Source organism: Contarinia nasturtii, unplaced genomic scaffold (assembly GCF_009176525.2).
Source record: "Contarinia nasturtii isolate CC-2019 unplaced genomic scaffold, AAFC_CNas_1.1 Cnas_scaffold_350, whole genome shotgun sequence".
Taxonomy (NCBI): domain Eukaryota; kingdom Metazoa; phylum Arthropoda; class Insecta; order Diptera; family Cecidomyiidae; genus Contarinia; species Contarinia nasturtii.
In genome coordinates, this window is record NW_022197705.1 from 2459956 (window position 1) to 2476476 (window position 16521).

General features: G+C 33.8%; 1 protein-coding gene across 2 annotated transcripts; it reads left to right on the top strand.

Moving 5' to 3' along the window:
• The first annotated feature begins 1346 nt into the window (after positions 1-1346).
• LOC116338111 (probable G-protein coupled receptor Mth-like 1) lies at positions 1347-15719 on the top strand. 2 transcript variants are annotated; one of them, XM_031763183.1, is made up of 8 exons: positions 1347-2271; positions 2389-3340; positions 3510-3741; positions 8688-8766; positions 12210-12385; positions 14828-14966; positions 15146-15329; positions 15473-15719. In XM_031763183.1, exons 2-8 carry the CDS (start codon positions 2444-2446, stop codon positions 15659-15661), a joined length of 1896 nt encoding a protein of 631 aa, XP_031619043.1. In that variant the 5' UTR covers positions 1347-2271; positions 2389-2443; the 3' UTR covers positions 15662-15719. The 2 variants fall into 2 exon arrangements, with proteins under 2 accessions (XP_031619043.1, XP_031619042.1); XM_031763182.1 differs by having other exon boundaries at positions 1347-3340.
• The last annotated feature ends 802 nt before the right edge of the window (positions 15720-16521 follow it).

Consider the following 16521-nt stretch of genomic DNA (forward strand, 5'->3'; position numbering starts at 1 on the left):
CTGGAATGTTAAAAATTAAATACTTTTTTTTTTTTGGGCCACCCTAGTATATCATGCATTGAATGGAATGTAATTTATGACATTTTTTCAATTTAATGAAGTGACACATCACTTAGACTATTCCATAGAAAAAAATTTAATTCCGTTTTTGATATGTGTTGTTGTTAAATGGGTATCATTGTTGAAATATTTCTAAAAAAAAATATTGAATGCGGTTGAAGTTCCAAGACGTACATTAAATTTCCAGTCTTTTGGTTTTAATACGCTCCAATGATTGCACACAGTGAACACTGAACATATTTTCAATGAGCGGACAATACTGTGCGGCTAATGTCCGTAAAGCAGAAAAGAAGATCATTTCGATGATGAAAATACCGTAAACATGGTAATAGTATCTGTGAAGAGAAAAAAAGTGAATGGATTTTCATTTGAAATATATTGTAACACTAGAAATTGAAGGCTCTTTACTCACAAGTGCATATGGTAAAGTCAAAATTGTGAATGCTGCATGCTGTTGTTGTGGTTGCATCTCATCTGCAAATCGTGTCTGTTATAGTTTTGAAGAGTTCGAGTCAGTTTTAAGTACGTCTTACCTCTCCAACTCTCACAGACGCACAAATACACAATCAAACATCGCACTCATATCATCGGTTAAAATGCATCTCTAGAGAAGATTGTTTTACCTATTCGAGTGTTTTAAAATTGCATACGGAGAAATCGTTATTGGAAAGAGTGAATCTCGAAACAATTGCGTTCAATGAGCATTGTATATGCATGGCACAATGCTTTTGGACACAGAGCGTTCACTGAATAAAGGCAACACATGCTTAACACGGCTGTCAAATGTAAACAAAATACAGAAAAGTCTATGGCAACGAACAAAAACAATAGCAACTACAACAACAACCGAAATTAATATATGATAGCGAATGAACGAGCAAAAGCAATAATAACAATGGCTCACACATACTTCAGTTCAACACTCCAACACAATCGCAACAATAGTCTGCAAATATGCGACGGTCGGTGTTGCTGTTGCTGTTTCTGTTGCTGCTATAACTGCTGTTTCCTCAACATACATGCTCTGCTCGAACACTCCACAACAAGCTCAACTCACACCAGCGCCACGTTTGTAGTATAAACGCTCAACCGAAGTACAACTAAGCAGTGTATGTCTGTGTGTATGTGAAATGCTGCGAACTATAGAATGCAATGCAAAGGGAAGAAAGAAACTGGAACCTGTGACCGTACAGAGCAAAAAATATATACGTGATTGAAACGACACAACCATCATCATAGCCAATAACATTTAAAGCATTCATATTCAGTTGCTCTTCGGCAATCGGCGAGTTGGTTTGGTTATAAGCGTTCAAATGTGGAGCGCGCACACGTCTTTTGCATCGCTCTCTATCAATGATAAATCGTGTTTTGTTCCAAAAAACGAACATTTTGTTTGAAAGTTTCAATTTTTATTGACAATTTTTGTTTCTATCTCGCTCTTTCGTCTCGCTGAAGTGTTTTTATAGAATGAATTCAATGTTTGTGTTTGAATGATCACGTCGAAAATATATTTATATCATTTTGCATCAGTAGCTCAAATTGACGACGATCGTCTTTTTCTTGTTTATCTATGGAATTGTGAATAATCATCAAGAGTTTTTTTATGACATATATAATTGGGCACACACTGTCACATCATACACAATTGGTAAAATTAGCCAGCCCATTTTTTTTATTGTGCGTTTCTTTAGATCGGTGTGTGACTACGAAATCCGGTTTAGCAAATACAATCATTGTGAAATTGTTTATTAACAAAACAAAATGTACACGAACGGAAAAGAAACTGCACAAATTGAACTTTCTTTTTAATCTCGTTGTGTTCACGGTGTACTTAAGCTTCGCATCGTGTATGCGAACGTAGCTAAATTGCAAAACACAAAATTTATGTGTTTATAATGAATGATTGAAATTTCTTTTCCATTAAAGTATACAAAAAATATACAAAAAAAAAAAAAATAATAAAATAAAATAAAGTGATTGTCTTGCGAATGCAACAAACATCGTTCGCACAGGTGTATTTTTCCAGTAGAGATCACACAATGGATTCAAAAGATCATAACGTAAATGAGAACAACGTAAAAAGTGAAGTGAAATAAACCACATTTTAGCTGAATTTTCAACCGATTATTACGTTTTTCAACCGAAGCGACAAAACACACAAAACTTTCCAAAGTCACTGAAAGAGCAACTACTAGAGCAAAAAAAAAAGAGGTAATAACCTTCTATTTGGACTTTGAAGTTTCTGTGCAGACGAAAAAGAAGAAAGCAAACAATGTAGGACGATTTAAGAACTAGGTGAAAACGATTTATTCTTTTTTCTCAATCAAGCGCAAAATATTTTGTGATCAAAGGAAGACACGTATGAAAATTAGTGTGACTAAACATGGTAATCATGCGACAGGTGTACAATGAAAGCAATTTTGCCAGTTCATTTCACGGTGTTTCATCAGTGACAGTTAAAAAAACGAAAACAATGTCATTATTTGTGATTATATTCGGGCTTGTCGTTTGGCCGTTATTTGGCACTATCGACGCGGCCAAAACTCCGTCACCAGTCTATGTAAATAAATGTTGCCGCGTTGGCGAACAATTGGAGCAAAATAAAGAGTGTTCGTTTGGCGGTACAAATGAGTGGTGGCCAGTGATATATTTAATTGCAAAAACTGATTACTTTAGACCGCATGGTGAAGCGCCACGTTTTTTTAAAGTAAATGAATCATTTCGCCCCCGTTGTCAATCACCTGAATTGATAAATGGTGCACATACGATGGCACTTTTTTCCAACGGCACTCTTTATCTTGCCGATCGCGGCGCAGTCATTGGAAGTGAGCATTTTTGTGTCGACAAAGATGTGGCACTTGTGTGCGGCCCAAAATCACATAATGCCGATTTAGTCAACCAAACCGATTTAGTCAATCGAACGAAAGTTCGTAAATGTTGTTTAGAAAAACAAGTGTATCAGAATGATATTGGGTGTGTGACACCCCGGGACGAACATGAAATTATTGAACGGAAATTAATAGAAAATTCAACAAATCCGATTGAATATCAATATTACGGTTTTCCGCAGTGCAGCAAAAATAGCAATAACAATCCATATGCTATAATCGGGAAATTCAATGAATCTACGTTTGATGACAGCAGCGGCAATTTGACATTGTCCGAGGGTACCTTCCAATCTAACCAATACTGTTTGGAACATTTCAATGACACTGGCACGGCAAATGTGCACGTTTTCACGTGCATAGAATATCTACCGACCTCTGATAAATCGGGAAAGGTGAGACAATTAAAATTTACCAAATCAATTGAATCATTTTTTTTTTCTCGATTCAATGCAAAAAACAGAAGATTACTTATTTCCATTTATAGCTGGAATTTTTTTTTTATATTTGAAAGTGAAACAAATACAATAGCACAATGTAATGGAAAAAAAATTGTATTTTCAGGGGGAATCGAGATTGGCACTGAACATAATTGGCTGTGCGCTATTAATATCAGTTGTATTTTTGATCGCAACACTCGCAACTGGATTTCTACTGCCAACAAACCATCACGTCTTGCATTGGCGATGTCAAACTTATTACATTGTTTGTTTAATAGTCGGTGACATACTCCTCGCCATTGTTCAACTATCCGGAAACGCAATCAAGGTTAAGAGCACCGAATGCATTTCGATAGGTAAGTAAGCATTTAACAATTTTCCAAAATGACATGCAAATGACATCGTCGTGCGTTTCATTTGTGTAAATGAAAATGGGTCATTTCGGAATATGCGTTAAATCATTGTATTTTCATAATCAATTGTGTTGAGTCATAAGCTATTTTTGAACTTTATATAACGCAATTTGTTGTTGTTGTTGTGCGGTGACAAAAAAAACAAGTGTCTCATTTTTTGTATGAACAATGCCACTTGCAGGCCAAACAGCTTCTTTCAGCATATTATAGCAAACATTTCATATCAACTCCGGACCGCTCATATAAACAATACGAACACCGAACACAACATTTGCATGATTTCCAGTTGATGTCTGGATTTTATATGGTATTATTGTTTTCTTCACACATATGTGTGACAAGTCATGTGGTCAAAAAAAACTAATATGAAATGTTGACATTAAACAAATGAATAAAGCGCATGACATATCTTACGTATGCTTACGTTTGCCTTGAAAAAATCGTAATAATTATTCTGTTTGAACTCAAAAACAACATCTGAATACACAATTTCCAAAATGTTTATGCGTCAGTATTTATATGTGACTCAATGCGTTTTTTCTTCTTCTTTCACTTTTTTTGGGGGAAGAAATATTTCGAAATGTAATTATATCAATTGGTTTTGTCTGACTGACTCTAATGATTGGCTTCTTGAAACACGGAACTCAAAAAAAAATCAGATTAGCAAAAACACACAAAAGCTGCTAAAATAATTGACTGAAAATGTTGTTGCTGTTTTATCCACATGGGATTCATTGAAATATGAGAGGAAAAGAAAACAAAGCCGATTAAGTGATGCGTGACGAACGCATGATTTAATTTCATATCATTACATGTCGATTGTTTGATGCATACGAATTAGATATTAGACGGAATACTAACCTATATCAATTTTTATTCGTTCTGGTTTTTATTATTTGATTTTACATTCTTCGATACTTCTTTAGCGGTAGCACCACGAAGATGATCAATCGAAACGACCGAAACCAAACATACGGTCGTCTGTCCACTCGTACACACATGCGTCTATCAATCATACGAACGAAAGAACGGTAAAATTCGTGTTTCTTGTTATTCAAATGGAGAAGATACACCTCCAGACTGATGGGCTCTGTATTTTAATCTTATTTGGTGTTAAGTAGTCTTTCATATGAAAATTGTGAAGTAATATGGGAATTTTTTTATATCGGAAAATACCAATGTATAAATCATTCTTTCCACGCACAAAAATGATGAAATTTTGAAATTCATCGAATATTTTTATTTCGGAAATTCAGTTGTTCGACGACGAAATAAAAGAAGTTCTGTTGAAAACTAAAGCGATTGTGTATCTCTCTCTCTCTCTCTCTCTCTCTCTCTCTCTGAGTGTGCGATTATTTGTATTGTTATTTATTTATACGATTTTTTTGTATTCTCGCACAAATTCAATACGGTAAATGAATGGGAACGTTTGCTGAAAAGTCTGCCATATAAAATTGCAATTGTAAAAATTCCATTGCTAACGGTTGATTTTTCTCTTTATGAGTACAATTCTTCACATTACTGGCAGCATATGTGAATATATTGACTCTCTTTCGTTTCGATTCAACATTCCGATGTTAATTCACACTAAATAACGAAGAAAAACACACTCCAAGATGGAAAAATAATGAAATGCGAAAAGAGAACAAACGAACGAAAAAAAAATTGAAATAAAACCAGCATTGCATTAATTGCTGTCAGTCGAACGTAACGTTATTCGTGCGTGGTCTTACTTTGGCGATGTTCAAGCCTCCTCCAGTCGAACATACGTACCGAATTGGCTTGTGTGCACGAGAATAGAATCAAAGAATTAGTGAAATAAATTTTCAAACAAGCACAAAAGAAGGAGCATTCCATTCTTCTTTTCATTTTGTCGGCTCACTCTCTTCACACACACACAGTAGCTTCGAAAATGGCAGCATCAAACAAAAAGTGCCAGAGACACATTGAATGTGAAAGAAAAAATCATACATAATTATATCATCTCAACGAAAAAAAGTGAGGTATGTCTGCATTCATTTCTATTCGAAACACGTTGAATTTAGATCAAACTGCGCGACAATTCAGAATATGCGAACTATCACTCTGTTGTGTTCATTTAATCGTGTGGACGAATAGCGATACACGAAAAAATAAAATAAAATTCTCAAAATAAAAAATTAATACCAAACAATAATCCATAAATAGCATGCTCTGCCATAACTTTCTGAATATATATGAATCGTATCGAAAGCCTTTCATTCGACGAATCTAGGCAAGGCACACTGTCTCGGCATATTCAATAAATTCCAAAGTGACGATAGAATTCACATATATTAAAAGTATAGTAACATTTTTTACGTGCTTGTTCGTAATCAGTTTTTTTTTCGTCATCGTTGTCGTCGTTTTGTACATTTTTCAATTGCGAAAACCTAATCTGAATTCGTGTCAACAACGTCAGTTAGTATTTTTGCCGGTGCGTTTTATTTTTGCGATTCACTAAGAGTGACAAGATGGAATAATTCTCGGCATTTTTTTTATATTTCGTTTGCAAAAATAGTCGACCACGAAGCGGTACTTTGTGTAGTGTTTTCTGCATTCGTAATTGCCATGCTGACGACAGAATCAATTAAAATTCCATGTATGCGACGCATATTAATGCAAAACGAATTGGAAAAATCCATGAGCAATGTCAACCCGATGTTACCTACGCAACATATTGCCCATATTTGACTAGTATCACACCGATGAAACGGTAAACCGATGACGAAATTTGTTTGTTTGTTTTTTTTTTATTCGTGCGATTATCATCATCGGTTGTTTGAAAACGGTCATTTACACGGAGAACACTAGAGAAATTACATTGTAGACAGTTTCAATAGTGTGTTTTGAAACAACAATGAGATTCTCGATTGATATACATATAAATTAATTAACAGTGAAGGATTTTCCGCCAACTCGATATGGTGCAGAGAATTCAAAGATGGAATCACATGCCATGTAATAGCTGTATCATCATTAGTACGATGTATCTAATACCAGCGGCTAAATTAACGTGTCAGCTTTTATCGCCAAACAGTGATATTCTATTCTTGAAACACATCTGCATTGAAAATCTTTCTTTACCTCTCTACCTCTTTCTTTCTCTCTCCCGGTCTTCATGTTGAAATTCTTGAAGCGAAAAGAAAGATTATTTCATTGTGAATGAACGATTTAAAGTTCGATATGCACATTAGGCGTTTATGTGCATGACTGAATTATTTTTCGTTTCTGTAGTTTTTGAAGCGTTTACAACCTTGCCAAAAACCTTACCATATTCTATAACACATTTTCGCACATGTAACGGGACCGATTGAAAAAATCGTTTTTTTTTTTTTCAAGAAACTGTACGTTGTTCTAGTTTTTCCGTTCAACATTGAATACCATACCATTTCCAAATTAAGTTCCTAATTAAAACGCTCAAATGCCGAAACAATGAAATGCTAGGTGTTTCCATTCGAACGAAACACTTCTAATCGGAGTAATGAGATTTGGAAATTTTAATTTCGGTTGTTCAGATAAAATTGACGTTTTCTCCATCATATCAAAGCCTCTAAGCCGGGCCGGTAAATGAATGAAATTAATGAATACCACATCAGTATTTCTGGCTTTTATTCATCCATGGTTTCTTTTGTACATTTTCCACAAAGCATTGCTCCATTCTAGAGTATTTTTACTTGATGTCTTACATCTTCTTAACCATTTTTCAGTGGTAATACACCAAAATATAAAATTAATTGACACCATAATTCGAACGAGAAAAAAAAGAGTGAATACAGACAAAATCTAAAGCCGACAATTGAATGGAGCGGAATGCTTTTAGTTGATGAACTTTGGTTGCGTATTAAGGTCATTTCAATTGGAATAGAAATCAGTGCTAATTCAATTTCATTCAAAAAAAGAAAATACCGAAAAGAAGCGAGATTCGGGCATTGAAAGCATTTTGCTGACACACATTTTGCCGTCGGTCTTTCTTTTCTCTTGGGTTAAAGCGATAATAAAAAAAAAACGCTCCATTTTAACAATAATCGTTTCATGCTTCAAACTTTACTCGAATTAACTGTCAATTACAATTCATAGAGAGGAGAAAAGAAAACGAAACGACGAAAAGATCATATAGAATCTTTTGCAGTTGTTTGGTTTAATTGGAACCATATGTTTGTCGAAATTATTGCAAAGAGATCGTACGTTATTGCAGTAAAAAACAAAAATACACTTTTCAGAAGTCGTAAAACGAAATCGAGCATATTTTCTAACTTAAAAATTTGAATTTCAATGTGCTGACATTCGATTCATCAGGATTCAAGGTTGTCCGGACAATATATGAAAAATGATTGCTTAGGACTATGCACATTTCATTCTAATCATTATGTATTTTGATTGATGGGTACTTGTAAAACCGCTTTCAAAACATACATCTCATGCTGAATTCTGGCACATTCAACCGAAAATTCTTTCTACAAAATACGGAAATACCATTGAAAATATCTACCGAGCAATGCTGTTATTTCAAATATTAATATACAGACATCTGTTTATCCAGCATAAACCTAATGATTATAAATACATAACTAGAACATTTATCGAGGCACATTTGCTTATAAGATAATTGATTTTCATTGTAAATGCAAAATGGTTCGGGCTCGTTTGCTTCAAAACATGCAATTTCGCTTATATACAATGAAATACAATTTGATTTGTTTAAAAAGTTTTAATCCAACTGGGTTATGCAATTATAAAGACGATCTTTTAGTTGAAGTGAATAAGTGACTTTACAAAATCTAAATTTACTCAAATCCAATCTCCAAACACACATATTTCTACCTTCTAATACCAATGTTCTTTTGTTTTATTTTTCTTTCTACTTTCAGCAATAAGCGTACACTTCTGCTATCTCGTCGCGTTCTTCTGGCTTTCAAGCATGTGCATAAATATATGGTGGACTTTTCGGTAAGTAACATGCCACTTTTAAATAGATTCAGTCATTTTTGGAATCGATTTGATCATGTGTTACGAAATCAGAAATTCGATGAAATATCGTCATAATACAAAGACAAATAGACAATAGTAATCAAATTCTTGAAACGAGTGTTCATTAGTCACTTTTTGTTTAGATTTGGTATTAAGCTACATTCACGTCATATATGATTGCGCGTTATTTAATTACATGCTGTTTATTTTGGTCAAACAACAAACACAGAGTGTTGAACACGTGAAGAAATGCAATATGAATATTTGCGTATAATTCCATTGTCATGCACTAGTTGTATATTATTATTTTTCGTACGGTGTGAAAACATCCGATAGCAAACACGGAACAATGAATATGCTTTTGTTGCCAACAAAACAGTTGGTTATAATCGGAAATCCAATGTTGGTGTGATATGAATTTAATTAATGTTAATGTAGCTGGAAAGTGAGAGAACCGGATCGATGAGCATGCCAAATGTCTGAAAGAAGCAGAAAAAAAGAATCGCGTAATCATCGATTTCTATGCAAAAACCAGTGACTCTAAATAGTCTGTAGAAATGATGTTTCTTTCTCTGGGTTGCATTTCTCTAGTCGCGTTTGAATAGATATAGAGAGAAGAGAGAGAGAGAGAGAGAAATGCTATTTTTAGTGCAATTGGCTTTTGGAATCATTCCAAGCGCGTCTTTTAATGTATTATCATTTATAGGCAACTTGCTCGAGACAAAATAATTAATACTCGAATATAGCACCGCATTCCCAACTGCATTTCACTCTGAAATTCATTCCATATGCATGTAGAAAGTGCGACAAAACAAAATTGTGGTTTAAAACCGAATGTCAACTACAATGATTTCATTGAATCAAATCAAATCGAAAAAAGAGGCAATTGATTTCTTTTTTTATCTCTTCATGGCAATAACATGGTTGCCATTTATGCGATCGGGAATTATCGCATTCAAGTTAAAATTTGCACATTCAGATAAAAGTCTTTTTCTCATTTGCTTATTTGTTTTACCAACCTCTCTCTCTCCCCTTTCTCTCTTTCAATTCACACATACATGTTATTATTCGTAATAATCCATGGGAAAAAATTCTCTATGTACAATTTCAATAGAATAATTATTTGTAAAATCCTTGATTTTTTTTGAAAATTTTATATTCACGTGAAGAAGTTTTTTTTGTGAAATAATTTGTAAATGTGTTGCAATGCGCAATCATCTCCGTTCACTTGTTCGTAAACAAAACTAATTGCAAATTTTATACGTATATACATGTATATAAATGTTGCTGTAAAAATGTGCACTGAAACATTTTAAAATGCCAATTAAATGAGATTTTAGACACACATGCATCGACACTAGCGCAACTTGAATCCGTTTACAATCGTGCTGAAACATTTGTTTGCCATAAATGATGTGCGCATTGCATTCTTCTAGCCGAGCATTTCCATTTTTATAAGCATTCATCTTCTTTAAAGAAAGAAAGAAGTGCATGTTATATTGCGTCCAAGGTCGGCAATAACCATTTCAAATCTCTAGCGTTTTATTTCCTTATTCTAAACACAAGCCTAGCGCGCGCGCATATGTATGGATGTATATTTATCTTCTTCGGCCATTAGTTGGTTTGCCATTCAGTTTTTATGGTGATGATCAATAGAAAGGAAAAAGAATGTCTGGATTGAATGCATTTAGTTTCGCATTATAATACACACATTCAATGAACTCGAATACGATTCTGTTTTCTTCGCGCAATAAATGCAACATTTTTTTTTTCACAGAACTTTTCATTTGCTTGGAGAGTGAGCGTTAGAGATTCATGTTATGTATCGATAAGTTGGTCGGTTGATAGTTTTTTTTTCATTCTCTTTCTGTCTCTCACTCTCTTTCTCAATAAATTATGTTTTTTCCATCACAATCAATATGAATTGAATGTATAGAACAGAAAATCTGGTTGTTCATAAACGATTTGTTTGAAACGAAGAAAGAAATCTATGTAGAATGTGTATAATTTTCACTGTGAGTGACACAAATCAGTTTCATTTGTTGTGTGAATATTCCATTTAAATGTAGAGTTAAGATAAAACACTAACAAATATTGGATTTGATGGCGACGAGTGAAATTGTTTATTAAAATCGATTCAATTCATTTCCGTGTTAAGAGTTGTGTGCTTCTGTAAATCGGAACGTGAGCCGTTAAACAAACATCATAAGTTAATGAACTGTCGTCATATCGATACTGGCTACATTTCCACTGATAACTTAACATAGTCGTATGTGATGATGTTTTACATGCGTCCGACATTCAAACATATCCAATACATTGACATTGGAAATTGTCAATAAAATCTCATCATATCAATAGAAATATATACTGATATTGTCGCTATCTGCAGCTGCTATCAAAACAAATGACTCCAGCCGTGAGAGATAACGTTTATGGGTTATTGTGAAAATAAATAATCGCTTCGATTAAAATATTCTCGAAGAAAATCAAGATTTCGAAAGTCAAAGTCACACATATTCTACATCTATTGAAGTGGGCGCGATGAAGATGTAGTGAATCAATATGCATATTTATCACATTCACAATATATGGAAAAGAGCGCTGTTTCTATTTTCATAGATCACAAAAATGTGATCTTTGTTTATTCTCAGTTTGGTTTCCAAATTATGACTGGCGAAGATTATTTAAACAATTTAAATAACAGACTCGCCTGGTTTTTTTAATAAGCTACCTCTCGTGGAATTCAAGAGGCTTCGGTTATAAAATAAACAAACCAACTCAAGAAAGACACACATCAAGAAAGGGAGAGAGAGAGAGAGAGAGAGAGAGAGAGAAAGAGAGAGAGAGAGAGAAACGCACATAGAGAATACTTTGACGGTTATTGACATTCACATTGCAGATTCCATATTTCGAGCCGGTTTAATTTGAGTCGCTCATACGAGTGGTCATTAATGATGATCTTCAAACGAACATGAGGACACACAAAATTAACCATCAAAAAGTGCTTGACGTGAAATATTCCACACTTTATTCATATATCAGTCATCGGTGTGGTTTTTTTCTCTCTCTTTCTATTTATGGTATAACCTCATCATGATCTACTAATTAAACGAAACATCATCACTAGTTCAACTGATACTTCAGCAATATTTGATGCTTCGTCGATTTGTGTTTCCATTTGATTAAATTAATTCTGCCAACCGACGATGATTTTTGATAAATGTTCGATACTTCTAGATCGTTTAGATTCATAGAGCATGTAATGTCGAACCGAATGATGAACGACCATTCCAGAAAAGTCGTTAAGAACATATTAGAAACATTTTTCTGCTTTAAAAATGTTGAGAAATATTTTGATGAGTTTTCTGGTTTTTATCACGAGATTATTTAAATTAAATTGTCAATTATCATTTTTGCAGTGATTTTCGACCTTCAACATTGGAAAAGGTGCAAGAAATGGTGCGATTACGTATTTATCAAGTTTATTCATGGGGCTGCCCGCTGTTAATAATGACAATTGCCATCATTTTGGACAATTTACCGAATGGCGACTTCTTACGACCACGATTCGGACAAACACGATGCGGTTTTGATGGTAAGTAATTCGCATTTAAAACTTCAATTGTTTTGTTTTTTGTCTACTCATTTTTACTATACTTGTTTCGTGACACAAACTTGTTATTTCATTGTTATTAAATTTAGTCATAAAGTATTCAAAAACTATGGTCGTATTGAATTAATTTTGTTGTTGTTGCATGGCATGCTATACTTTGTATAGATGTGAATAAAAAAAATTAATACATTGTTTCCAGTCGAACAAGTTATACACACCAAATTTGGCATTAGGATTTATTGACGTTCTGGATTTAAAATTTTTGCAAATCATACGACTCGCATTTTTTCGCAAGGGAAAAATTTAAGGGGGGTGTCGAGAAAAAAGAAGAAGAAAAAAATCGAGAGGGGTAAGTCAAAAAGTAAAGTGTATTTTGCGAAAAATGACGTGTGTTTTGCAAAAATGTACTTTTTTCTTTTTTTTTTTTGCTCTTCACTTTTTTTGCAAAAATCCCTAGCAAATCGGATGAATTTCTCGCGAAAAACCCTAGCAATTTCAAATATTTTCTTCCATTTCTAAAGTTGTTGAGCAAAAAAAAGGGCTTCACTTTTTTGGCCAAAATCCCTAGCAAATTGAAAGAATTCTTCGAAATTTTTTAAGGGGTAACACTTCGTCAGTGGGGGGGTAATCTGATCCCTCGGACCCCTGCTGAGGACGTATGTGTGGCAATGGTTTTCTTAAAATTATATGCATGAACAATTTCGTATACGCAACATTTTTATTAAGTTTCAAGCATTTTTACCGAATACAACTGAAATTGTCATCCAAATTAATTTATAATACGGGAAATAAACGATTTTTGAGTAAGATTCTTTTTCAAATTCAACTTAATTTGCACACAATAAACTTAGGTAACCAAATTCGGTGGAGCTCGATATTTAAATGATAAATGAGTGTTGACACGAAGCAAGAACATAGGGAGGGAGTTTGAGAGAGAGAATAAGATAAATAGAGAGATAAAGGCAAAGAGAGCGAGAGGGAGGAAGAAAGAAGCAAAATAGAGACGTTGAACCAAAGCCCACACAAATTGATCACTACATTTAAAGAGCAAAGGCAGCAACAACCTTATATTTCGCCATTTAACCACCAACTCTATACAATAAGTAAATAATAAATTTTTGACGATTTTTTTTTCTTCAAAAGTCAGTTTAAAGACAGCGCAATTTATCGAACGATCGAATATTGTTGAAATCGTCAGTCAATTTACATACGAAGAATGAGTATCCCATAATTATTTGTAGAATAGAGACAAAACTGCGATATGGGCGTTTTTCGATTAGTTCACTCGCTGAGCTCATAAGTGTGGAATTAGGTTCTTGAAATAAGTGAAAAAAACAGACACCACACAATTTAATGTTGAAAAAAAAGAGAATAAGAATATATTCATCTGCTTGATTTCAATTGTTGTTTATTCTTATAATAATTTTTGTAAACATTGCATACCGATGGAAAATAGTTTTGGTTCCCGCAAACAGATAGAACTCATTGAATACGCTTATGTTTACTGCCCAATATAATCAATGAAACGAACGGGAACCGTGTAGAAAAAAAAAACAACAACGATCGAGCATCTAAAACTTGATTACTACGCTAGGGTAATTATGACTGATGAGTGTTCATTGGATAATGCGTTCAAGCCCAAGTCGTTTGGTTCTGTTTTTATTGTTGAATTTATCTATTTGAAATAACTCGGTTTGCATGTTTAAATTACGACTTGATATTCCGTTAGCATTTATTTGGTTGGCAATGGAAACGTAAAAGAATGAACTTAAATGAATAAGCGAAAACCGAAATTAGCATAAAATATTTTAAAATTGTTCATAAAATCCTAAGAAAAGATGAAATCGCATTTCAAATAATAAAAATGCGCCAATGAAATGTAGTGCTTTTGATTATTATTATGAGTCTTTTTTTATTCTTAAAAAAAAAAACTTAAAATTTTACCGCTATGCACGAAAGTCGTTTTGGTTGATGCGGTTTCAAGCACACTCGACAACAATATTGTAAATGACGTTGTAGTTCGAAACGACAGTTCTTAATGTCGCTGAACATCAATAAAGATCATGCACAAAGCAAATTTATTGTCTACGCTCTAATGCGGCAAGAGATAGAGAGAGAGGAAAAAAAAGAGTCGATGAATTTATGTAACATGATATTGCCATGTAAGAACAGTAAGTTTTATTCGATAAAAGTGCGACCATTCAGTTATTTTTCCATTTTTGTTTTGTTTCACCGCCGCCGCCGTCGTTGATGATGTTGCCAGTTCATGTTCTACAGAAACATTACATACTGATTGAGAAATCCTTTGAGATCGCAAAACTTGTTCCGTGTTTCATGCTTTGGAATGCTTTCCTAATCAATTTGCGTTCTGTTTCCACTTCGTTTTTTTTTTTTTATATTTTATTCTTACTTTTGTTTTATTAGGTGACAAAGAATTGCTGGCATATTTCTATGGACCGGTTGGTTTCTTGCTATTCGTAAATTTATTGCTCTTTGCATCGACCGCACGACAACTAACCTGTGGATTGTGGAAACGTGATGAAGTTAAATCGACATCGGAACGGTAAGAACCACTCACATACAATAAAAAAGAGAAACAAACCACTTTCAAATGCAAATTGTATTATATAACTCTTGCACACATAAAGTCAAATGATAAGCGACATTCATTTCCCTTAAAATGGCCAGTAATTAATTTATGCGCATTTCTATTTAAAACAACACTTAAAAAAAAAAAACTAGAGCTGCCTTGGGTCGTGTATGCATCAAATTGGTCGTTGTCATGGGTGTGAGCTGGATCTTTGACTTACTAAGTTGGATACATGTAACATTGGATGGTAATCGTCATGCATTTTGGATTTTTCCTGATTTGATAAATGCACTCCACGGTGTCTTTATATTCATTGTTGTGGGATGTCAGCCTCAGGTAAATAAAATCGAGATAAATTCATTTTATCATCGGAAATTGACCAATTCATTTCGTTAAAATAATTTCATTCGCATGTCATTGCGAGCGTATTATTGTGAAAAGTGTCAGTCTTATAACGAGATTAAATGGAATTCGTTTAGGTGCTGATGACGATCAAACGTTTTTGGTGTTCGAAAGTGGGACGAAATACAGTCAACACCACAAATGGACCACAACATTCAAGTTCATCGCAGGGCTTACCGTCGATCGGAGAATCAGTCACCAATAATACATTTACGAATAACTCATTTACTGCCCATACAAAGGCTCCACTTGAAACTGTATGTTAATCTTATCAATATACCTGATTTATTATCAAATGAATACGAAGCTGAATAAAAAAAAAAAGAAAGAGTGAAGACAACGCACCACCAACTTAATCCATCGGTTGATCTTTTTATTCAAGCACATTTATTCGTCTAATTCAAATATATTTATCGAAACTGCCAAATATAGTGTTAATCTTTTAGTCTCTCATGCACTTATTTTCCATTGTCCCAGAGAATATCATATCCAGACATTTGATTCCGCCATTGATAGTTTTAAGTTAGCCGGAATGGATCGGCCCGAAACGTAGTCACCTTCCGTGTATCACTTATGTCGAGTAAAATAATATGTGAAACCAAATATGTGGACATTTTTTTTTCGAGTAGATTCACCTCTCTAGAGGTAGTTTCGGTATCGATTAATTTTTTGATTTTGTGATTCGTAGTTGTAAACTTTATATACATGTATATTTTTAAGCGAGCGAATTTTCTTTTAAATCATGTATAAGCCTCAAATAGCTCTTTTTGGAGCCAATATCGAATATAATATCACTCAAGCAATTTTTTGCTTTCTCTTACTACTTAAGCCACAAACATTTGATACGATAGCAGCAATAATGGCAGCATTATTATGAAACCCATAAACATTAAAAGCAATAGCATATTAATACAGTTTTTTTAATATGTTATATTGAGTACATGCGCATCGCGTAGAATTCTACTCTTTTCGTGTGTTGCACAATTTGGCATTAATAAACGTCTTTTACGTATATTTGGCCCGAAAATAAAAACAAAAAACTGAGATATTATATGAAAATTCGTTGAATAATTCTAAAAAGGACTACTAAGAACATTTTTGTTGACAATAATATTTCAATGAATCG

Excerpts from the sequence above, each read along its gene's own strand:
- LOC116338111 (XM_031763182.1), top strand. The coding sequence starts at position 2,444 with ATGGTAATCATGCGACAGGTGTACAATGAAAGCAATTTTGCCAGTTCA. Across the intron at positions 3,742-8,687 it reads CACCGAATGCATTTCGATAG|CAATAAGCGTACACTTCTGC; the intron begins GTAAGTAAGCAT and ends TTCTACTTTCAG. Across the intron at positions 8,767-12,209 it reads AATATATGGTGGACTTTTCG|TGATTTTCGACCTTCAACAT; the intron begins GTAAGTAACATG and ends TCATTTTTGCAG.